Source organism: Leopardus geoffroyi, chromosome C3, assembly GCF_018350155.1.
Source record: "Leopardus geoffroyi isolate Oge1 chromosome C3, O.geoffroyi_Oge1_pat1.0, whole genome shotgun sequence".
Taxonomy (NCBI): Eukaryota; Metazoa; Chordata; class Mammalia; order Carnivora; family Felidae; genus Leopardus; species Leopardus geoffroyi.
Genome location: NC_059338.1, coordinates 53470915 through 53492558, shown reverse-complemented (window position 1 = coordinate 53492558; position 21644 = coordinate 53470915). Strand labels below are relative to the sequence as shown.

General features: G+C 41.2%; 2 protein-coding genes, 1 long non-coding RNA gene and 9 other non-coding genes across 17 annotated transcripts in view; 1 reads left to right on the top strand and 11 right to left on the bottom strand.

The window, feature by feature from the left end:
• DARS2 (aspartyl-tRNA synthetase 2, mitochondrial) overlaps positions 1–9670 on the top strand; it is a 28594-nt gene extending 18924 nt beyond the window's left edge. For 3 of the 4 annotated variants that reach the window (XM_045452873.1, XM_045452871.1, XM_045452872.1), the window contains 5 exons: positions 2342–2494; positions 5097–5315; positions 5532–5642; positions 7401–7476; positions 8923–9670. In XM_045452873.1, coding sequence (XP_045308829.1) covers positions 2342–2494; positions 5097–5315; positions 5532–5642; positions 7401–7476; positions 8923–9137 — 774 coding nt within the window. In that variant the 3' untranslated portion in view covers positions 9138–9670. Of the gene's footprint in view, positions 1–2341; positions 2495–5096; positions 5316–5531; positions 5643–5686; positions 5724–7400; positions 7477–8922 lie in introns of all 4 variants that reach the window. The other variant, XM_045452874.1, reaches the window with a different exon arrangement.
• LOC123585068 lies at positions 1791–3602 on the bottom strand. 3 transcript variants are annotated; one of them, XR_006705880.1, is made up of 4 exons: positions 3198–3602; positions 2647–2835; positions 2352–2553; positions 1791–2251 (listed from the first exon to the last, which is right to left on the bottom strand). It is a non-coding gene; the product is annotated as an uncharacterized LOC123585068 (long non-coding RNA). The 3 variants fall into 3 exon arrangements; XR_006705881.1 differs by having other exon boundaries at positions 1791–2278; positions 2647–3602; XR_006705879.1 differs by having other exon boundaries at positions 2647–3602.
• A 2954-nt stretch (positions 9671–12624) lies between the features above and the next one.
• Positions 12625–14120, bottom strand: LOC123585063 (40S ribosomal protein S27-like). The gene has a single exon (XM_045452870.1). The coding sequence runs from the start codon at positions 12950–12952 to the stop codon at positions 12794–12796; it is 159 nt and encodes a 52-aa protein (XP_045308826.1). The 5' UTR covers positions 12953–14120; the 3' UTR covers positions 12625–12793.
• Positions 14121–18638: 4518 nt separating this feature from the next.
• LOC123587096 lies at positions 18639–18715 on the bottom strand. Its single transcript, XR_006707152.1, has one exon. It is a non-coding gene; the product is annotated as a small nucleolar RNA SNORD81 (small nucleolar RNA).
• A 157-nt stretch (positions 18716–18872) lies between these two features.
• On the bottom strand, positions 18873–18950 carry LOC123587104. Its single transcript, XR_006707159.1, has one exon. It is a non-coding gene; the product is annotated as a small nucleolar RNA SNORD47 (small nucleolar RNA).
• A 723-nt stretch (positions 18951–19673) lies between these two features.
• On the bottom strand, positions 19674–19754 carry LOC123587109. Its single transcript, XR_006707163.1, has one exon. It is a non-coding gene; the product is annotated as a small nucleolar RNA snR60/Z15/Z230/Z193/J17 (small nucleolar RNA).
• Positions 19755–19912: 158 nt separating this feature from the next.
• On the bottom strand, positions 19913–19997 carry LOC123587098. The gene has a single exon (XR_006707154.1). It is a non-coding gene; the product is annotated as a small nucleolar RNA SNORD79 (small nucleolar RNA).
• Positions 19998–20325: 328 nt separating this feature from the next.
• LOC123587122 lies at positions 20326–20390 on the bottom strand. The gene has a single exon (XR_006707176.1). It is a non-coding gene; the product is annotated as a small nucleolar RNA SNORD78 (small nucleolar RNA).
• A 242-nt stretch (positions 20391–20632) lies between these two features.
• LOC123587108 lies at positions 20633–20693 on the bottom strand. The gene has a single exon (XR_006707162.1). It is a non-coding gene; the product is annotated as a small nucleolar RNA SNORD44 (small nucleolar RNA).
• Positions 20694–21006: 313 nt separating this feature from the next.
• LOC123587121 lies at positions 21007–21073 on the bottom strand. Its single transcript, XR_006707175.1, has one exon. It is a non-coding gene; the product is annotated as a small nucleolar RNA SNORD77 (small nucleolar RNA).
• A 219-nt stretch (positions 21074–21292) lies between these two features.
• On the bottom strand, positions 21293–21375 carry LOC123587094. The gene has a single exon (XR_006707150.1). It is a non-coding gene; the product is annotated as a small nucleolar RNA SNORD24 (small nucleolar RNA).
• Positions 21376–21535: 160 nt separating this feature from the next.
• LOC123587123 lies at positions 21536–21597 on the bottom strand. Its single transcript, XR_006707177.1, has one exon. It is a non-coding gene; the product is annotated as a small nucleolar RNA SNORD75 (small nucleolar RNA).
• Positions 21598–21644: the final 47 nt, after the last annotated feature.

Sequence of the window (21644 nt, the reverse complement as noted above, 5' to 3'; positions counted from 1 at the left end):
TTATCTGTTAACTTCCTGCATGAGAGACACAGCTCCCATACACAGGCCACACCTAACTACTCTGTACCTTCTGCACAGCTGTCTTTCTGACCTTTTCTTCATCCTGCTTCTGAGTTGAAGCCACTTTCCCTGGATCCCAGATCTTCCTCTTTCTTATTTGTGCTGAGGTAGATTCTCAAGTAACTTCCAGGAAGGCAGGCAAGAGATAAACTTGCTGGTCCAAGAATGTCTTTATGTTCAAAACCTCACATTTGATTGCTGATTTGACTTTGGTATAAAATCCTGAATTAGCAGTCATATCCCTTTAGAGTAGTGCTGTCCAACAGAACTTTTCTGTGATGGTGGAAATGTTTTGTGTCTGCATCATCCAATATGGTAGCCATTAGCCAGCATAGGTATCCAGTGCTTGAAATGTGGCTGGTATACCTGAGGAGCTGAATTCTTAATTTCATTTCATTTCAATTAATCTCAATAGGTACCTGTGAGTGCTGGCTACTGTATTACCCAGCACAGCCTTGGCTTGTTGAATGCATTGTTTTTTTCTCTTGTACCTGTTGTTACTGATGAGAAGCCTGATGCTTATATGAATTTATTCCTTTGTAGCAAACCTGATAGTTTTCCTTTGGAAGCATTCAGCCTCCTGATTGTTCATGTTCTGAAATTTCAGTTTGTGTACCTTTGGGTCATTTTGCATTCAGTGTGTTGTACTCTAGAAGCCAATGTGATGGCTCATGTCTGTCATCTGTGGAAAATTCTTCTAGTACTAATTGTTTTGACTTCATCATTCTCTGTAGTCTTTTTGGAATTTCTTTGATTTCTATTCGGACCTCCTTTTGTAAATTGTATGTCTCTTTTTTTTCTGTGTCCTTTCCCTTCATTCTCTTTGTCCTTTTCATTTGAGAGATCTCTTCAACTCTTCTGTTGAATTCTTTGTAACCAATCATTTTTATGTCCCAGTGGCTGTTTCTTGTTTTTTTCCATCATACTTTATTCTGCTTTTATTGGTAAAATATATTTCTCACTGCCTTTAAGGATTCAGGCCTTACTCCTTTGGTCCCTAAATTATCTCTTTCCTTTCAGGTCCTTTTTTTTTTTTTTTTTTTTTTTTTTTAAGTTTATTTATTTATTTTGAGAGAGAGAGAGCAAAACAAAGAAAGAAAGAAAGGGAAAGAGTGTGCATGGGCAGAGAGAGAGGGAGAGAGAGAGAGAAAGAAAGAAAGAGAAAGAGAGTGTGCATGGGCAGAGAGAGAGGGAGAAAGAAAGAAAGAAAGAAAGAGAGAAAGAGAGAAAGAAAGAAAGAAAGAAAGAAAGAAAGAAAGAAAGAAAGAAAGAAAGAAGGGGAAAGAGAGTGTGCATGGGCAGAGAGAGAGGGAGAGAGAGAGAGAGAACGAAAGAAAGAGAAAGAGAGTGTGCATGCGCAGAGAGAGAGAGAAAGAGAAAGAAAGAAAGAAAGAAAGAAAGAAAGAAAGAAAGAAAGAAAGAAAAGAAAGAAAGAAGGGGAAAGAGAGTGTGCATGGGCAGAGAGAGAGGGAGAAAGAAAGAAAGAAAGCAAGCAAGCAAGCAAGCATGGGCAGAGAGAGAGAGAGAGAGAGAAAGAAAGAAAGAAAGAGAAAGAAAAAAAAAAAAGAAAGAAAGAAAGAAAGAAAGAAAGAAAAGAAAGAAAGAAAGAAAGAAAGAAAGAAAGAAAGAAAGGAAGAAAGAAAGAAAGAAAAAGAGAAAGAGAGTGTGCATGGGCAGAGAGGGAGAGAGAGAATCCCAAGCAGGCTTCACACCATCAGCACAGAGCCCGATGCAGGGCTTGAACTCACAAGAGTGATCTCGGAGGTCATGAGTTCAGGCCTCACATTGGGTATAGAGGTTACTTAAAAAGATTTTTTTTAAAGCTGTTTGGGAGCACGGGGTCCTCGGAAGGGCTTTGTGAATGGGTAGGATCAGTTTAGTGGGAGCAGCAGAGTCGTTGCCCATTACCCTGGGAAACCAAAGCTTCCTAAGAGTCCTGAGCCTCTCTAGGCTTCTGCTAAAATCAGTTCCTTCTTGTGCTGAGGCCGCTCCATTTTTCTCCAGGCCAGAGCTTCCTGTGTCTTGCTGCTTTGATGCTTCCTATTCTGTTCCCTTGCAGCCTGCCACAAATCTGCAGTATTTCCCCACCTTATATCCCCTTTCATTTTTTCATTATGTTGAGATTCCTTTTGTAATTCATTTAGTATCATTTCAAAGGGGTTGAGGGAGGGAATGAAGGCCATTTTCAGTTCTGTGGGGAACAAAAAATCTTTATATACTACAAGAAAAGTATATCAACCCCACTTTTAAAAAAAAATGTAAGTCTTTTTCTTTATCACAGGAAGTCTTACCTGTATTCCCAAAAGCCAATAGAAACTGGAATTCTCCAGTTGCTAAGTCCATAATGGAGGAGCAAAGATCAGAACTAATCAGACTGATGGAGATCCAAGAGGACGGTGTGGTCCTGCTCACGGCCGGAGAGCACAGGAAAGCAGTAAGGAGCACTACCTCTAAATGTCTGTGCTGTTGATGCTAAACGATGCCTCTTTTCTCCTGCATATATAATACATACTTAAAAGTGTTCATTTCAATAAGTGGAGCTGCTCTGCATGAGTTTTTATATTAATAAATGTTTTCGGCACTTACCATACTGTATCAAAACTAGAGTGTGTTTCACCAACTACCAGTCTCCATTGGCATTGTTCACACAGGTTAGATCTGGCTCTGATTAGGAAGGCCACTTAGGTAAAGGGCTATCGATCTTCACTGTGGAAAATATTTTCATTTTCGAGATGTTGCAGATTAGGAAGATTTGGGAATCCCAAACTTTTGAACCTGTGGAGGGACAGATGAGATGCTGGAAGGCTACTGGGCTGGCAGACATCTCTGGCCCTGCTTGGTCAGGGCAGGACCCTCTTCCTCAGGAGCAGCAGCCGGGGGTATTGAGTGCCACCACACTCTGGCTAAATCTCTATGCTTAAGGAGATCTGTGTAAGACTGGATTTGGCCATAGAGACCATGTAAAAACATACACAAGTATGGAATAGAAGTCAAGCATGAATGTTGAAAATATACTGGAAAGGTCAAGTGTAATATAAATTCATTCTTGCACTAAAGTATGATTCCTTTATAGCATTGGTGTCTGATTAGTACTTTATCAACTTCATTCTTCTAATTTGTATTTGCACCATACATACCCTTGTTTCCTTCCAAAGGAGAAGTTTCAGAGTTCAGTTTCAGTGCTGAATGTACCCCACTGTCAGGGTGCCTAGCTCACTCCATCTGAAGAACATCTGACTCTTGATCTCAGGGTCATGAGTTCGAGCCCCACGTTGAGGGTAGAGATTACTCTGAATGAATGAGTAAATAAGAAATAAATAATATCTAAAAAAAATTTTTTTTAATAAATAAATGTAACCCACTCTCCTTCCCCTCCCTTGCAATAGTGGAGTGAAGAAAGGTATTTAATTACAAATCTGTTTTGATGCCGCCATCATTTTTCAATGAATTAATCAATATTATTTTTGTTTTGGGTTTTTTTGGTTTTTATTTCTTATTTTAGACCACGTGTGAGTTGGGGGAGAGGGCAAAGGGGGAGGGAGGGAGAGAGAGAGAAAGAGAGAGGAAGAAAGAGAAAGAGAAAGAGGAAGAATCTTAAGCAGGCTCCACACTCAGTGCAGAGCCCAATGCGGGACTCGATCCCACAACCCTACATGACCAGAGTTCAAGAGTCGGACACTCGACTGACTGAACCCCCCAGGCGCCCCCTCAACATTATTTTGAATACTAGACATGAACATCACTGTTAAACTTGCTAGGGAATGTCCACTTTATTACAGATTGTGGGATTTTGTATTATACAGAAATCCTGCTGCAGACTCACTTGGCCATTCTACTCTCTCCTAGTATGGAGTGAAACTACTGGCATTCTTCTCTCAGGAAGGTATCATTCTAATTCCTACCGGGATTTCTTGAAAGAACTGGAAACCAGACTTAGGTGGAATAGCATTAGCATTCTGAATATGTCACAGTGCAAGTACCCTGTGTGGATATTTAAACGTAAGATGAAGAGGCTATAAAGCGTCCCCTGTGCATGTCTCCAGGTACGGTTTGTCCTGACAGGCCTTTTTCAGGGAAGTTCTGCTTATCAGAGTTAGCACTCAGGAAGCACTTCCCATTTTCTCAGCACTGTTCTCAGTACTTGGTGCATATTAACTCATTTAATCCTCATGCCAGCCTTACTGAGAGAAGGACTGATATGGCTACCATTCCAAGATAGGAGACCTGAGGCACAGAAGTTAAAAATCTGCTCACACACAACTAGGAAGTGGAGGACTCAGAGCTCTAACCCACAAAGTCTGGTTCCAAAAGTCACACTCTTAAACTAACCTCTAATCTGTCCTGCCCCTCTAATAATAGCCAACGTGTATTGGCCATCAGCTGTGTGCCAGGCGCTCATCAGAGCCTCACACGACCCTTCAGGAGCGGTAAGGAAGACAACACAATAGCTGCCAGTTGTATTGTACCTTCCATGCCTTGTCTCAGTCTTCACGACAGCTTTCGGAGTAGGTACATTTATCTCCATTTTACTATAGAAAAAGCTGTAGGGAAGTTAGTCAGTAGGCAAACTGACACACACCCAAGTCAGTCAAGCTCAGATACCTGTGCTCTCAATCACTTTGTTATCAAATCCTACTCAGTCGGCTGAGTCTGACATTCTCAACCACATTGCGGTCAGATCATCCTCAGATCTGTGTCTCCTGAGAGGCTCCGAGTGTGTCATCTATTTTTTTTTATTTTGTTTTTAATGTTTATTTATTTTTGAGGGCGGGGTAGGGACAGAGAGAGAAGGAGACACAGAATCCTTAGCAGCCTCCAGGCTCCGAGCTGTCAGCACAGGGTCTGATGCGGGACTCCAACTCATAGACCATGAGATCATGACTTGAGCCGAAGTTGGACCCAGGTGCCCCAGAGTGTCATCTGTTAATTTCCTGATCCCTTCCCAGAGGATAGCCTGACTACAGAGTCCAGGTTGTGTCATCTGCTGTCTACTCTGTCACTGCAGTTAACTCAGTGGTTGTGTTTTCTGTTCCCAGTGCTCTGTTTTGGGAAAACTACGACTGGAATGTGCTGACCTTCTAGAAGCAAGAGGATTGGTGCTCCGTGACCCAGCTCTGTTCTCTTTCCTTTGGGTTGTGGATTTCCCACTCTTCCTCCCCAAGGAGGAAAATCCTGGCGAGCTGGAGTCAGCCCACCACCCATTTACTGCTCCCCACCCCAGCGACATCCACCTCTTACACACTGAACCCAAACAGGTACCGTATCGGTACTTCCAGTTTAAAAGGAAATGTGGAAACAAGGGCAAAGAAGTTCAGATTTCACAGTCTGACCCAGTTCTGGAAACCTCGGAAAAAATTGTCGGGTTCGAGCCCACAGTTAATACATTGTCTCTAAATTGCTGTAGCATCTTCAACGTGTAGAACAGAAAATTAGAAATTTTCTCTAACATAAAGACTCTGTGAATCTTCTAGGTCCGTAGCCAACACTATGACTTGGTTTTAAATGGCAATGAGATAGGAGGTGGTTCTATCCGAATACATGACGCAGAGCTCCAGCGTTACATTCTGGCAACACTGCTAAAGGTGACATCATCTCTTAACCTGCTTTTTTTTTTTGTTTTAACTAGAATATTTGCTGTTTTAGCTGGTGTTGGTGGTATAGTGGTGAGTATAGCTGCCTTCAAGAATGTTTGTGTTGTTTTTTTTAATTTTATGAATGAAGGATTCAGTAGATACAGAATAGTGTGGGCTTGTCTCTCTACTTTTACTGAAGACTTTGAAAAGTAAATGATAATAAAAGCTGTTTATTAGTGCTTATTATATGTGCGAGGCAGTAGGTAGTTTATCTGCATTGATACATTTAATCCTCACAATTACTTTTTGAGATATACCCTTATTCTGCCCATTTTAAAGATGAGTGACTGGGTGGCTCTATTGGTTAAGTGTCTGACTCTTGATCTTGGCTCAGGTCATGATCTCACGGTTTCATGAGTTCAAGCCCCATAGCACAGAGCCCACTTGGGAATCTGGGATTCTCTCCCTCCTTCTCTCTCTACCCCTCCTCCACATGCACGCATATGCGCGTGTGCTCCCTCTCTCTCACAATAAAAAAAATAAACATTAAAAAAATGTTTTTAGGGGGTATCTGGGTGGCTCAGTTAGTCAAGCAACAGACTCTTGATTTCAGCTCAGGTCATGATCTCACAGTTTGTGAGTTCAAGCCTTATATCAGGCTCCACGCTCACAGCATCAGTGCAAAGCCTGCTTTGGATTCTCTCACCCTTCCTTTCTCTGTTCCTCCTCTGCTCACTTGCGCGCTCTCTCTCTCACTCCCCCCAAAATAAATAAATAAACTTTGAAAAAAAAAAAAAAAAACGTTTTTAAGATAGCCTGGGTGGCTCACTCAGTTGAATATCTGACTTTGGCTCAGGTCATGATCTCACAGTTCATGGGTTCAAGCCCTGTGTTGGGCTCTGTGCTGACAGCTCAGAGCCTGGAGCCTGCTTCGGATTCTGTGTCTCCCTCTCTCTCTGGGAGAGCTCCCCATTAGCTTTAAGGTCATGGTGAGGTCCCTTAACTTTTCTCCTCCCAACTCAAGGCATCCAGCCATCAGTTTCCCAGCTGATTTTCTTCCTTTCATTGTTAAGCTTCTTAAATGAGTCCATGGAGAATTCACCGCTTCTGCTTCTTCCCTCCCACCAGTGGTTCTCAGCCCTGCTGCACATGAGAACAGAATCAACGGCAAAGTGTCAAGAATAAAAAACCAGCCCACTAGTCCACACCAGACCAATTAAATAAAAAGCTCTAAGTGTGAGACTTTGGCATCTGTTCCTTAAAAGGTCCCCACCTGTTTCTGATGTGTAGCCTGGTGAGAGAATCATTGTCAGATACACTTTCAACATATCTACACACATTGACCCACATGAGTTAACTTGCAGAGCCACCAAACCCAGTGGCCTGTTCTTGGCCACCAAGCTGTCCTACCTCCCAGGTGTGTTTGACACCATTCCCCTCTTAATAATGTTCTCCTCCCTTGGCCCTGTGATAGGACAGTTTCTTGCTCTCACCCTACCTTTCTGGGCTCACATCTCCATGTCCTGAATTGGTGTTATTCTGTTTACGTTATCAGTATAATCTGTGACTGCGGGCCTGGCACTGAGTGCCAGGCATGTCTCTACATGTTTTAATATCTGTGACTTGTCATAGTCTCTTGCTAAACTGTCAACCTCTTAAGGTATTTTTTTAACTTAGCTTTATTTTCCCTTTAGCACCTAAGCTTACTGTGCGGCATTCGATGGACCCTCAGTGTGTATTCACATTGAATTATGTTTTGAATTTCAGGAAGATGTGAAATTGCTCTCCCACCTACTCCAGGCTTTAGATTTTGGGGCGCCCCCTCATGGAGGAATTGCCTTAGGTAAACAATCTATCCTTTTACAAGCTAAATTTCATTCCATAACCCTATGTCTCAAATTTGGGCTTAGTTTACAGGCAGGGGCGGAGGAGGAGAGGGGGTAAAAAGGATAGGGTGCAAGCCCAAGAATATTATAAGAATTTAAATCTGTATTTTCATTTCATTCATATATACTTAAAGTGTATTTTACCAGTTAAAGATAAAACTTGACTGATAATTTGCATTTGAAAGATTTTTTTTAATCGAATAGAACTTCAGTCTTAAGTCAATATTTCTCAAATGCCTGGGGTCTCACAGGCACATTCATAGGAATCTGGAAAGCACTGCTCATTCTATTCAGCTTGTGTGAAAGTAGGAATATGCCAGTGCTCTCTGCCATGGTTACTTTGTTTTATCAAGCAAGAAAGAGTGTGAGAAATTCTCAGAAGCTCACCTAGATTGTAGGCCCTCGACAGCAAGGACTTCCATCTGTGTTCTTGCAGTGCCCTGCACAGCATCTGATTTTTGTCAACCTTTAGAAAACCGTTGCTAAGGACTAATTGCTGTGACTTAATTTGAGCATGTCAATATTCATCCTGAGCACTTTTCTAGAATGAGAAAAGAACCTCTCAAACAAAAGTTCCCTAAAAAGGCAGGGAACTATGCTTGGCACAACTTGTTAAAGATTCTTATTTAGGGGCACTTGGGTGGCTCAGTCGGTTGAATGTCCAACTTCAGCTCAGGTCATGATCTCACGGTTCATGAGTTCAAGCCCCACATCAGGCTCTCTGCCTTCAGCCTGTCAGTGCAGAGCCCACATCAGATCCTCTGCTCCCCCCAACTTCCCTCCCCTGCTTGTGCTCTCTCCAAAATTAAATTAAATTAAAGTAAATAATTTTTTTTTTTTATTCTTATTTAAAAGTTCTCTATAACAGGGACACCTGGGTGGCTCAGTCAGTTAAGCCTCTGACTTCGGCTCAGGTCATAAGCTCATGGTTCATGAGTTCAAGTCCCGCATTGGGCTCTGTGCTGACAGCTCAGAGCCCGGAGCCTACTTTGGATTCTGAGTTTCCCTCTCCTTCTCTGCCCCTCCCCTTCTCATGCTCTATCTCTCAAAAATAAATAAACATTAAAAAAACTCTAAAAAATAGTTCTCTACAACCTTTGTAGAAAAACTTAGTCATTGGGGCGCCTGGGTGGCTCAGTCGGTTAAGCGGCCAACTTCGGCCCAGGTCATGATCTCACGGTCCGTGAGTTTGAGCCCTGCGTCGGGCTCTGTGCTGACAGCTCAGAGCCTGGAGCCTATTTCAGATTCTGTGTCTCCCTCTTTCTGACCCTCCCCCGTTCATGCTTTGTCTCTCTCTGTCTCAAAAATAAACGTTAAAAAAAAATTTTTTTTTAAAAAGAAAAACTTAGTCACTTAACCTTAGGTTACATTCTCATCTGTTAACTTTGATATTTTACTTCCAGGTTTGGACAGACTGATATGCCTTGTCACTGGAGCACCAAGCATCAGAGATGTCATAGCCTTCCCCAAATCCTTCCGGGGGCATGACCTCATGAGCAATGCCCCAGATTCTCTCCCTCCTGAGGAACTGAAGCCCTATCATATCCAGGTCTCCTGGCCAGCAGACTCAGAAGCAGAAAAGAGCTCATTGAATCAGCCGTATCATCCAGAAAGCTGAGCTTTTCAGCTTTGTCCTCTTTGCTTCCCCAAGGCTGAAATCAGATGTGGAGTTCTGCCACAGGTCTGATAAGTGGGTCTTTAGGTGGAAGGAACCCAGACAACATTCTTTACCACAGTAAAGAAACAGAAGGTATCCAATTTTTACTTGATAACATGCATTATTAGGATTTTTTTGTTTGGGACTTCTTTTGTAGTTTCTGACTTGGTGAGGTGTAAAGATGGCCCTTTCTTGGAGAATTGAACAGCTTAGTGTTTCTTAATCATGTTTTTCATACCCGGATAGTTAGTTGTCCACTGAAGACAAAGATAATCAGACCATGTGAAACGTGGGGAAATGCTTGCCCCTTTAGTCCCTTGATGGAGGGGTCAGTTCAACCACCCTTATCAAGAGAATCCTGTAAATTAAGCTAGATAGTGACATGTTGACTCTCAGCATAATATAGTGAGAAGCAGCATGATACAATGCAAAAAAAAAAAAATCACTGAAATGGAAATCACAGAATCTTAATGTTTCACCTTGAACAAGTTACAGAAACATCACTTAGCCTCCTTTCCTGCTTGTATGAAATGGGAACACTACTTGCCCTGGCTCCCTCACAAGGCTCTTCTTGCCAGAACCAGAGGAGATGATGTACGTGGAGGTATTGTGAGTGAAAATGCTTTGAAAAACTATGAAGCATTACACAAATGTAAGAAAATGGGACTATTTTTTTAATTTTTTTTTTTCAACGTTTATTTATTTTTGGGACAGAGACAGACAGAGTATGAACGGGGGTGGGGCAGAGAGAGAGGGAGACACAGAATCGGAAACAGGCTCCAGGCTCTGAGCCATCAGCCCAGAGCCCGACGCAGGGCTCGAACTCACGGACCGCGAGATCGTGACCTGGCTGAAGTCGGACGCTTAACCGACTGCGCCACCCAGGCGCCCCAGAAAATGGGACTATTTATCTGTGAACAGATACGATACACCTATGTATTTTATAAGATTAAATAAAACTGATTATCTGTAGCATAAAAAAAACAGTAATTTTATTAATCAGTATTCTATTTATGTTTCTATTTTTAAATATAATTATTGGGGTACCCAGCTGGCTCAGAAGAGCATGCAACTCTTGATCTCATGGTTATAGGTTTGAACCCCATGTTGGATGTAGAGATTACTTAAAAAAAAAATCTTTAAAAATAGTAATTATTTTTAATCCCTGAATAACACTTCTCCTTAATCATAAGTAATTGAAAATACTGACCTTAGGCCAACTTCGAATATATAGAAAAGTGAACATGGAGGCTATTGTAATTTTCTTACACATTCTGTGACATAAATAAAAGCTTTTAATTATTTAATAAGTATGAAATGAGAACAAGGCCTTGATTAATGAAAATGTTCTTTTCTACTTTATCTTCACTTTTGCCTTGACATTCTTTTGATTTATAAGTACCAAGTATTGGGGTGCCTGGGTGACTCAGTCGGTTAAGCATCTGACTTCAGCTCAGATCATGATCTCACGGTTTGTAAGCCCCACATCAAGCTCTGTGCTGACAGCTCAGCCTGGAGCCTGCTACAGATTCTGTGTCTTCCTCTCTCTCTGCCCCTCCCTCACTTGGATTCTCTCTCTCTCTCTCTCTCTCTCTCTCTCTCTCTCAGAAATAAGTACAACATCAAAAAAAAAAAAAAAAAAAAAAAAAGTACCAATTATCAGTCTTCTATCCCTGCCTATTTTTCTTAGTGCTCTAAAAACAGTGCAATCCGATGGTTGTTTCTGTTTGGAAAATAAAATCATCTTCACTTCCAGGCCTAATCTGTGATGCCCAGTAGATCAAGAGTATGAATGTTCTTCACAGCTGCAGAAAGTGATTCACTGTTAGGTCGAGCTTTTCTCTAAAGTTTGTCCTTGAACCCTATCTCCCCATCTGCGAGTGTGCTCTGGAGAGAGAAAATTCTTGTTGGCAGGGCTGTCTTGGTGAGAAAGGGTGTCCAAGTCTGCCTACCCTTTCTCAGTGGAGAGAAGTTCCAGAAATTCCTTTTAAGAGGTGGGAAAGTGCAGTTCACATCCATTTATCCCCCATGAGATAAATGTAACAAACTCACTATTGACTGTGTAAAGCCTAATTCTGACCAAAATGTTGTCTTTCTATCCTGGAAATGAGAGTTACAGAAGACACCTGAAATCCAGAGAGTATTTTCTCGGCTGCAAATACCAAGGGCCCCCTGTCCTCAGAAGTCAAACAATCCTGTATTGTTATCTGAGACCTAGTCATTTTGGACATCACTCAGCTTTTCTTCAGTCTTGCCTTTCAAGAAGAAAACATAATGCTTATTCTGAAATCCAGGGAAATGTCACTCTTTTAGATCTTTATCATTGAGGTGGGGTAAAATTTTAAATTAAGTCTTTTCTCAAAAAACTAAGGAACTACTTAATGATAAGACTGAAAACAACACAAGTAGGATTTTAAAATGCACAATCTGATTGTAAACTGGATGCTTTATTTCAAATCCTACCTCCCCACCTTCGTAGGGAATTTAGATTTATCCTGTGGTGCCAATTTTAAAAACAAGATACGCAAGTGCCAGCTACATCATCAATGGTTATTATTGGCTTCAAGAGAGCCTTGTCTTATGAACAATTTCTCCTCATCAGGGAGAGGTTTGGCAGATGATGAGTCTGATGGTATTACTTTATGCTCTTGGGCTTTGGTTGAATAAAATAGTGTGTCGATACAGCTGCTCTGTCTTGTCCAGTATTCCCTTCTCCGAAAAACCAGAAGTCTGTAACGGCTGATCACATTTCTTGCTACTGTTTTTTTAAGTATAAACCATTCCTCAAAATACTGCCTTAAGGATACTTTTTTCTTATTTTGAGGAAAGCAAGTTACTTTGTAACACAAGAAATAACCAGGTACACAGTAAAAATACCTGATGGCACAGCTGTATAACAACTGCATACATAATTGTTGTCATGCGATAGTGCATGTCTGAGTCATTCTTCTCTAAGACAGTGAACTTAGTTAGAAAGAGCCTGCATGAGGGGCGCCTGGGTGGCTCAGTCGGTTAAGCCTCCAACTTCGCCTCAGGTCATTATCTCATGGTTCGTGAGTTCAAGCCCCGCATCAGGCTGTGTTGACAACTGGGAACCTAGAGCCTGCTTCGGATTCTGTGTCTCCCCCCCCCCCCTTTTCTCTGCCCCTCCCCTGCCTGTGCTCTGTCTCTCTCTCTCTCTCAAAAATAAACATCAAAAAAATATTAAAAAAAAAGAAAGAGCCTGTGTGAGTTGGACAAACCTGAGTTTAATTCCCACTTTACCATTCTCTAGTTATGCAGCCTTACCCAGCCATTTAACCTCTCTAGGCCCCTGTTTCTTAACCTAGAACAGCAGTCCTCAATTTTTTTGGTCTCAGGACCACTTGCAATCTTCAAAAGTTATTAAGAACCTCAGAATGCTCTATAGAGCTCTTTCACTATGGTAGCAATTAAGATTTGTTAAATATTTTTTTTGCCCATAATCAAAACTTTATTGAAAAACAGACACCAAAATAGATCAGTTGTATACCTTACAAAATTAAACATAATTCCAGTATTTTGGTAGATTAACTGGAATTACTGAACTAATAAGGCTTTCTGTGACTTAACACAAATTCAAGAGGTTGTGTGGATCATTAGTGTTGCTTTCTTCTAAATGAACACCCCTCTGTGAGTCTGGCCTTTCCTCCTGTGGGCTGGCACGACACTGCTGAACGGCCTCCACAGAGAGCCACAGTCTGAGCATGGCTGAGAACCGTGATAATCTTGGAGCAACCTGGACATTTTACATCCATAATATAGGAATTTGGTCTTTGAACTAGCCATTTCGTTTCACGTTTTTTCTTTTCCTCTTCCGAGGATGAGTGCAGTAAATCTGTAGCCACAGGCCTGTTGATCCTTTCACAAAACTCAGCAAATTACACACTTCACATACATGCAGTTTATCATCTATCTTACTATAATATTGTAAAGAATAATCTTTTAACTATACAAAAAAAAAAAAAAATTCAATTCAGATCCCAACAAGACACCTTTCTCTTTTGGGGGAGTAGATGGGTCTTGAAGAGCAGATTGTAAAATTTCTATGGAAAAACAAAGATCCAGGAGTAGCCAAACACTGCTGCCTGTACCTGAGGAAGGACAAGGTGAGGGCATCTTCTCACTAGATGTCAGGAAGGATGGTAAAGCTAGAGTGATGAACAGGTATTGGTAGAAACAGTGAAAGTTCAGAGACTTTTGTATAAATGGAAACAATTACTAAGATAGCAAATACTTAGGGACACACACACATTTAAGTCACATGCCCTGTCACAGTCATTTAAAGATGGAATCGAGAATCCATAGTTTATAGTCCCAGTTTGCCTGAGATTATACAGAATGTCAAGGGCAGAAGCCTCATTGCAAGACCTGTCCTTAATTGTTTTGTATGTAGTAGGGCTGAGTTTGACCATACCATAGTTTTGGATTTAATGCCTGGAAGAAAGGCAGCAAGTCCAAAGTAAAGCAAGATATGAAAAACTTCCATTACATTTAGAATACATTTCTTTAGGGACCTTTTTCCGTTATCAGAAACATTATTTTTGCCATCAGGTGCCTGTCTTTTCCACCATGCCAACTGATATCTACACTCTAAAAATGAATAGGGCCACATTGTGTTACCATAAAAATTACACGAGCCTGGAAATAGTAAAATAAATTTTTAACAACTTATTCCGTTTTAGTTACAGAGGCACAGATCCTTTCCTCAAGTGTTGTGTATGAAGGTACCTAGTTGAGTCCTTGACGTATATCCCTGACTATAGTGAGTGCCACATAAAGGTGGCTTTATTATATGTAACATTCCTTTTCCCAGACATTCCAAAGTCATCTTGTAAACATATACTACTAGTCCAGGGTGCCTGGCTGGCTCGGTCGGTTAAGCACCAACCTCACCTCAGGTCATGATCTCAGTTTGTGGGTTCAAGCCCCATGTCGGGCTCTGTGCTGACAGCTCAGAGCCTGGAGCCTGCTTTGGATTCTGTGTCTCCCTCTCTCTGCCCCTCCCCAGCTCATGCTCTTTCTCCTGTCTCTCAAAAATAAATGTTAGGGGCGCCTGGGTGGCTCAGTTGGTTACGCATCTGACTTTGGCTCAGCTCACCATCTCACGGTTCATGAGTTAGAGCCCCACATCTGGCTCTGTGCTGACAGCTTGGAGCCTAGAGCCTGCTTCAGATTCTGTGTCTCCCTCTCTTTCTGCTCCTCCCCCACTAGTGCTCTCTCTCTCTCAAAAATAAGTAAACATTAAAAAAAATATTTTTTTTTAAATAAACATTAAAGAAAATTAAAAACAAAACACGTACTAGTCCTCAGTTTTATGGTCAGATCGAGAAAGTGAATCTGGTGGGGTGGCTGGTACATGAGAAGGGCATGCGACTCTTAATCTCAGGGTCATGAGTTCAACCCCATGTTGGGTGTAGAGATTACTAAAAATAAACTTCTTTTAAAAAAGTGAATCGGGAGAAACTTTTGTCTCAAAGGTCAGCTCTATCTTCAAAATATATCCAGCATTTGATCCTTTAAAAAGGATCCAGCAAAAGCTTCCTACCCTTGCGTCCTTACCCTTCAGCAGTCTCAGTAAGGGTCCTATCACTCCTCTGCTCAAAACCCTCCAGTCGTTTCCCATCTTAGAGAAAAGCCAGAGTCCTTACAGTGGCCTCCAAAGCCCTCCATGACTTGCCACCTGCTACCTACTGACCATCTCCTCCTGAGCTCCCTCTGTACCACCCACACTGGTGTCCTTGCTTTTCCTGGTGTTCCCCAGTCATGAGCCCACGTCCAGGACTTTGCCCCAGCTGTCACCTAGCAGTTTTTCTCCAGATAAGTGCACTGTTTAGTTCCTAATACCTCAAGCCTTTGCTTAAATACTTCCTTTTTTGGTGAATATTTCCCTAACAACCATACTTGAATGAGCTCCTGCTGCCCACCAGCATGCTCTGCCCTCCTTTCCCTGCTTTATTTTTCCTCTGTAGTACTATATTATTAACCACATTCCCTGATATACTGTATTTTGTGTATTTTGTTTGCCCCAGTAGAATATAAGCTCCACGAGGGCAGGGATTTTTTGTCTGTATTGTTCTTTGTAATACCTATTCCCAGCACTACTTGGCATATAATAGATGTTCAAAAAACCTCTTTTGAGTGAATTAAATGATCGACTAATACAGGCAGGGGAGGGCATGCTGGCAGCTTATAGTAGCTTAACTCTTAGCAAGCACTGACCTTTTAATTTTTTTACATGTTAATTCATTTTCATTAAATTTTTTTTATTAAAAATTTAACGAAGTATAATTGACACACAGTGTTACACAACATAGTTATTCAACTTCTTTGTATGTTGTAGTGGGCTCCCCACAGGCATGGCTACCATCTATCACCATACAGCGCTATTACAACACCATAGACTAGATTCCCTATGCTGTCCCTTCCATCCCTGACTTATGTATTCATTCCGTAATTGGAAGTCTGCATCCCCCACTCCCTCTCCACTCTGACAACCATTAGTTTGTTCTCTGTATTTATGGGTCTGTTTCTGCTAGCATTGACCTTTCAGACAATGGCTTGGGATGATTAGGTCACTAGAACACAAGTCCAGTCTCAGCTTTATCACCTGTGCAGCATGGTACACTAACGCTTTCCATAGCTTTACACCAGGAATAAGAGAGAAGAAAGAAGCATAGTTTATCATTTCAAGCTCAGGAGCATGAGGATCCCTTTAAAATACATAAAGGGGCACCTGGGTGGCTCAGTCGGTTAGGCGGCCGACTTCGGCTCAGGTCATGATCTCACGGTCCGTGAGTTCGAGCCCCGTGTCGGGCTCTGTGCTGACAGCTCTGAGCTGGTTTCAAATTCTGTGTCTCCCTCTCTCTGACCCTCCCCCGTTCATGCTCTGTCTCAAAAATAAATGTTAAAAAAAAATACATAAACGTACAGCTTTTTGAAAGATGAAAAAAGTCTATCTACCTAAAAACCTGTGACATTTGAAGGATAAATAAGCACTAGTTTCGAATCCTGGAACCCAACTTTCTAGCTTGAAAACATAACTGCATGGGGATCCATTCTTCATGTGCTTGGAAGGATATGCAGTTAGCAAAACATCATGTACTAAACTAGAACTGCTTTCTGGTAGAGTGGAGTCAACTAATGGGTTATTTCCATTACACTCAATAACTTACATGGGCTCTTAGTAATGGGTGTAACTTTCAGGAAACCAAATCAAATATAAGCATAAATGTAGGTATGTTATTCAAACTCAAGTTACCAGTAACAGTACAGTACTCTACACAACCCATCCATCACCTTCCTCAGTGTAGAAGCACTGTGACGGGTTATAGGATTATGGGTTCCAAGCATTGGAGGCCACCTCGTAATTTGAGTAGTACTAACTCCCACTCAGTGCCAGAGGCTAAGGTCACATTAGGGTTTTTGCTGTTACAATTTTGTTTAGAGGGGCAGAGGGAGAATCTTAATCAGGATCCACTCAGTACAGAGCCACACAAAGCTGGATACCACAACCTGAGCAAAAATCAAGAGTCAGCTCAACTGAGCCACCCAGGTAGGTGCCCATCTTTTTAAATCAGCCCAGCCCCACTTTTGGAGATCACGGTGTTTGTGTTCCATTAACCTCCACGTCTTCCCCAATCTTCTTTCAAGCTAGCTCTCCCCTGACCCTAAGTATATTATGTATTGGGACTTTTCAGACCAGAAGGCAAGACTTTTAATATTCCTGCCTGTAGTGGTTTTGGCCCTCCCTTCCAGTCGTCCAAGATAATTATCCTCGGTGTACTCGTTGTCAGTTAAGATATACTACTATTATGTTCTTAGCACTACCACTTACTGTACGGCCTCTGATAACTTGATCCTTTAAGGCCGTTTATCTGCAAAATGGAAACTCCTCACTTACTGCTATCGTAAGGATTAAAACACCTTTAACGTATAGTAACACTCAAAACTTGCTATTTTTCTCTTCCCTCACTCAGGCTTATTAAATGAGATTGGGCTTCTAATACACTAGAGATGTCTTTTTAGATCGCGTTAGTCATTTCAGAAGAATTCAACCAGCCATGAACTCATCTACTTGTAGTCACCCAAGTCATAGGCTATGATTAGAAGAGGCCAATTTCACTGTGAGGATCTTTTGGCACCCACTAAATTTCTAAAAGACTGACCTAATCCATCTACTAACACTGCCTGCCTGAATGACAATCTTGGAAATCCTGCAACAAACAAGATTTAAATCCCTTTCACGGAGTTTACATTCTCCTAGAGGAAACTAAGAATATGTAATGTCAAGAAAGGTCACCACTGGTGTTAAGAATGAAAAGGGGGACAGCTGGAGCCAAGTGATGGTTCCTGCTTCAGAGGGTCACTCAGAGCCTGTTGGGAGACACTGGGGTGGCCACTGGTACCAAAAGCAATTATGAACCATGGATTATCTAACCTTTCCTGTAGAAGGAATTTAAAAGATTGAAGTGTAGATGTCAATGTGACTATAGGAAAGCACTTAACAGAATTTCCTCACTCTGGAAGAAGCACCAAAATTCACCTCCAACAGACCCAAACATTTATTTGGAGTGACCATCTTGTCCAGATTGATTTGCAGCATCCTCTGTGTTTTAGAGAAGAGAATGTCCAAGTTGGGGAAGGGCCAAGGGAGGTAACCTTAGATACGGGGCACTGAGCTGCCCAGGCACCCCCGCAATCTTGTTAAAATCCTAAATCCTGTTTAAAGTCCTAAATTGCAAAACAAATGTCCCCACACACTTCAAGTACTAAATTAATGTGATTTCATCAGATTTTTAGTATCTGGGCTCTTATGTTGCCAGAGGCCAAGCAGTTTCACTAATTTACAGAATACAATAGGCAATCCGTGGTCAATGTGAGATTCTGACTTGCAAAGTCAGCACTCCTATTTCTTAACAGCTGTGACCATAGTATTTGTCCCATTTTTAAGCTTTCTTTTAATATGTGGTGGGGGGCGATAACCAGGTTACTTCCCTTGTACCATCTATCAACACTTGCAGAGACCCACCACCATCGTGCTTAATAGCAAGCATTTTGGCGCAGGATTTCACATTCAGCCCCTTAGAAAGTTTCTGCACAATACACAGTTCATCCTTCAGATCATGCCACCATTCTGCATTCTACACATGAAAAGGGCTGTAGTTATTTTTCTGCACCTTCAAGCCCAAGGTATCCTATAAAATACATCTCAATGTCAACTGTTTTAAGCTAATGTCACAGGGTCTTAATTAAAAAGATATAATTTTCCTTCCTTCATCCCATTAAATTGAAATCAGCACTCTTGATCAGATGGTTTATAAAAATTTATTGATATTGAAAAGCTTGATCTTCTATCCCGTGGGCATCCATCCAGGTGCTGGAAGGACAAAGCAACTTTTAGACACATTTTTATGTTTTAATTCTAATTGTATTCTGAATACACAGAATATCAGATCTTTTATAATCATCAAGTGATCAGTGAGAGAGTTCAAGTTGGAGTGAGATCATCATGTATTCTGGATTAAGACAACAGTACTGAGGTTTTTAAGTCTCACCTTTCAACTAGCAAGCTGCTCTCATAACTGGATTGCTGCCCTCACAAATGCCCTAAAAGCAATGATGGCAGGTTAATTATGGTGAAAAAAACAAAAACCACCCCGCATGATGTTTGCTAGTAACCTCAGAAACAAAATGGAACGGTTTTATGAGTGATATCATTCGGTTTCATTTGGCAGAATCATTACATCACTGGTTACATGCTAACTTATCACATATACCACAGACCAACTTACCTCTTAATGTTCAGGTTGACAGTCTGCCTGTTTGTATATGTTGGGGGGGAAAAAAAGCCATTTAAAATTTCTACTGGTTTTCCCCATTTTTAACTTTCTGAAAAGTAACATTTAGGGCAGCAAACCTATTCTACACACAGACAATGGTGGATGTATCACATTGTCCAAGCCCATACAACGTGTAACACGAATGAACCTTAATGTAAGCTGTGGACTTGGGCGATAATGGTCTCATTGTATGTTCATAATTGTAGCCAAAATCTCACTCTAGTGCTGAATGTTGAGGAAGGTGTGAAGACCAGATGTATGGGATCCTACGTTCAATTTTGTTGTCAATATTGAAACTGCTTTAAAACATGAAGCTTATTAAAAAAAAAATTACAATTTCCTGGCAAAAACTTTACCTGTGCTCCTCAAAATGTGAAATCGTAAAATTGAAACATTTGGGGTGCCTGGTTGGCTCAGTTAATTAAATGTCCGACTCAGGTCATGAAGTCAGGGAGATGGAGCCCTGCACTGGACTCTGCACAGAATGGATTCTGTCTCCCTCTCTGCTCCTCCCCCACCCCTCAAAATAAACTAAAAAAACCATTTGTATATAAGCCACTAGTTACCCCAACCCTGAACATTTCCTATGGTAGAACAAATGGCTCGTTTTCAAGGGTACGGATAGGGGTGCTGCAGCCAGATACGTCAGATAGGAGCGAAAGACAATGTTGCTCATCACTGTCAAGTCTGCTGAACTATGTTCTCATCACTGTATCGGCTTTAAACCACTTCATAGACACCCAACTTGAAACGACTATACCTTGGCTTAAAACTCCTCATTCCGGGCCTCGTGAGCCACTAACTCTTCACACCTGCAGAAATTTAGTCAAATTTAGTTAACAGGTAGTAACAAGTGGATTTCTCAACTTTTCCAAATACTGTTTCAGCTTTTAAGAAATCTTCACTCTTTTTCAGAGAGATTCCCATCTGTTTTTAATTTCAAAAATCATCACTAACAGTATCTTGCTTGTTAACCAAAAAAGGTTTAGACAATACATACCTTTATATAAAAAGTTCTTCAAAATCAGCACCTGACAAAAAAAAAAAAAAAAAAAAAAAAAAAATTAAATGCACTTCACAATGGCTGAATCTTCCTTGAAACACCAGAACACTTAACACATTATAACACATTTCGGCCACACGTGAACTTGAGTTCAGCACCAAAGAACTGTTTTGTCTTACCCCAAGCAAGCCATCCAGGATAGTTGCCAGTAACCTAGAAAAAAACAAGACACTTCGTTAAAATGTTAACTATCACCGAATGCTTCTCAGAGTTATTTGTCACAGGGTTGTTCAGTGTTAAATTTGTCTACATGCTCACTTCAGGTCAGACATTTGGTCAACATCATTTCAAAAACCCCATTCACAGCATGCTCAACATGCACCCACTAAGTAGCCACAGTAAACTAGTTAACTTGGTAGTTAAGCATTCTATTTCATCAGCACTCAAGTTTTGAGCTTACTAAAATGCTTAATACTTACCAAAATAAATCGTTGCTCCAAACATGACTGAGACTCAAGTCCACCTAAGAAATAAACACAGTTTCACCAGAGGCAAAAGATGAATTTTCTCCCCACAACGTCAAAAATGCCTGAAATCAGGTAGAGCTAATTAAGACCTTCATGTTCAGTCAGTATTTGATTATCATCATCCAGGCTGCTTTTTACAAATCATGAGTGTCCTAACTAATGGTAACAGGACAAGGGTCTGGCATGTTATTTACTGCATTCAGCAATGCATTCAAGCACTTGGTGGTAGGAGTGCTTCCTGTGCATAAGGCAACTCTAAACAGCCATTAGCTGTACTGTGGTGTTTGCCCTGTTACCAACATTTAGCTCCATTACAATTCTGCTCACCTCCTCAATTTTCAGCCAACTCCCTTTAGCGCCTACAAAAAAGGAAGGAAGGAAACTAGGTTAATGACATTTTGCTTATGCTATTAACAGCAAACCAATTTTCCTATCAACTTCGATACATCAGACAGATAGCTATCTCTTCATGATCCAATCTGCTGAACTATGCAACCATCATAGTATCTGTTCCAGGTTGTAAGCATTTCATACAGAATACCAGAGTGTAGGCATTCACATGTAATAAAAGAATTGAAAAGGACTGGGTAAGCACGGACTATCTAAAAGGTTCCTTACCTGTTTGCCCATGGGTAGCACGTGCAACTTGAACTTTAGGACCTAGGAAGAAACAGCTTCATGTAAAAGTAGTGTCAATCTCCAAGTTCTCTAAATCACCATTTTGTGTGCCTCAGTTAAGTGTAATGGTGGTAGTAACTCTCGTCATTCTCACAGTCAAGAGTAGCAAATATAATGTCATCATTGTAGCACATTTAGTGGACTTTCAACCTAACTTCCCTTGGTGAGGGAATTTCAGTAACTTACCTTTGCAGCCGTTTTCACCCCTTTGGCACAGAACTAGAAAACAAAGAGCATCCGATTAAACATACTGCGCAGCCAAAGTAACTATCAAGGTTTTAGGTATGGTTAAGCCTCAGAATAGGATTTTTCAGAAATCCCTTCTGTCCACTACTCTTAAACCATCACAGGCTTAACAAAAGACCCCACCTCCAAGGAGATCTGATTCCTTTCCACTGTA

Coding starts and splice junctions, on each gene's coding strand:
- LOC123585063 (XM_045452870.1), bottom strand. CDS start 12,952: ATGGATGTAAAATGTCCAGGTTGCTCCAAGATTATCACGGTTCTCAGC.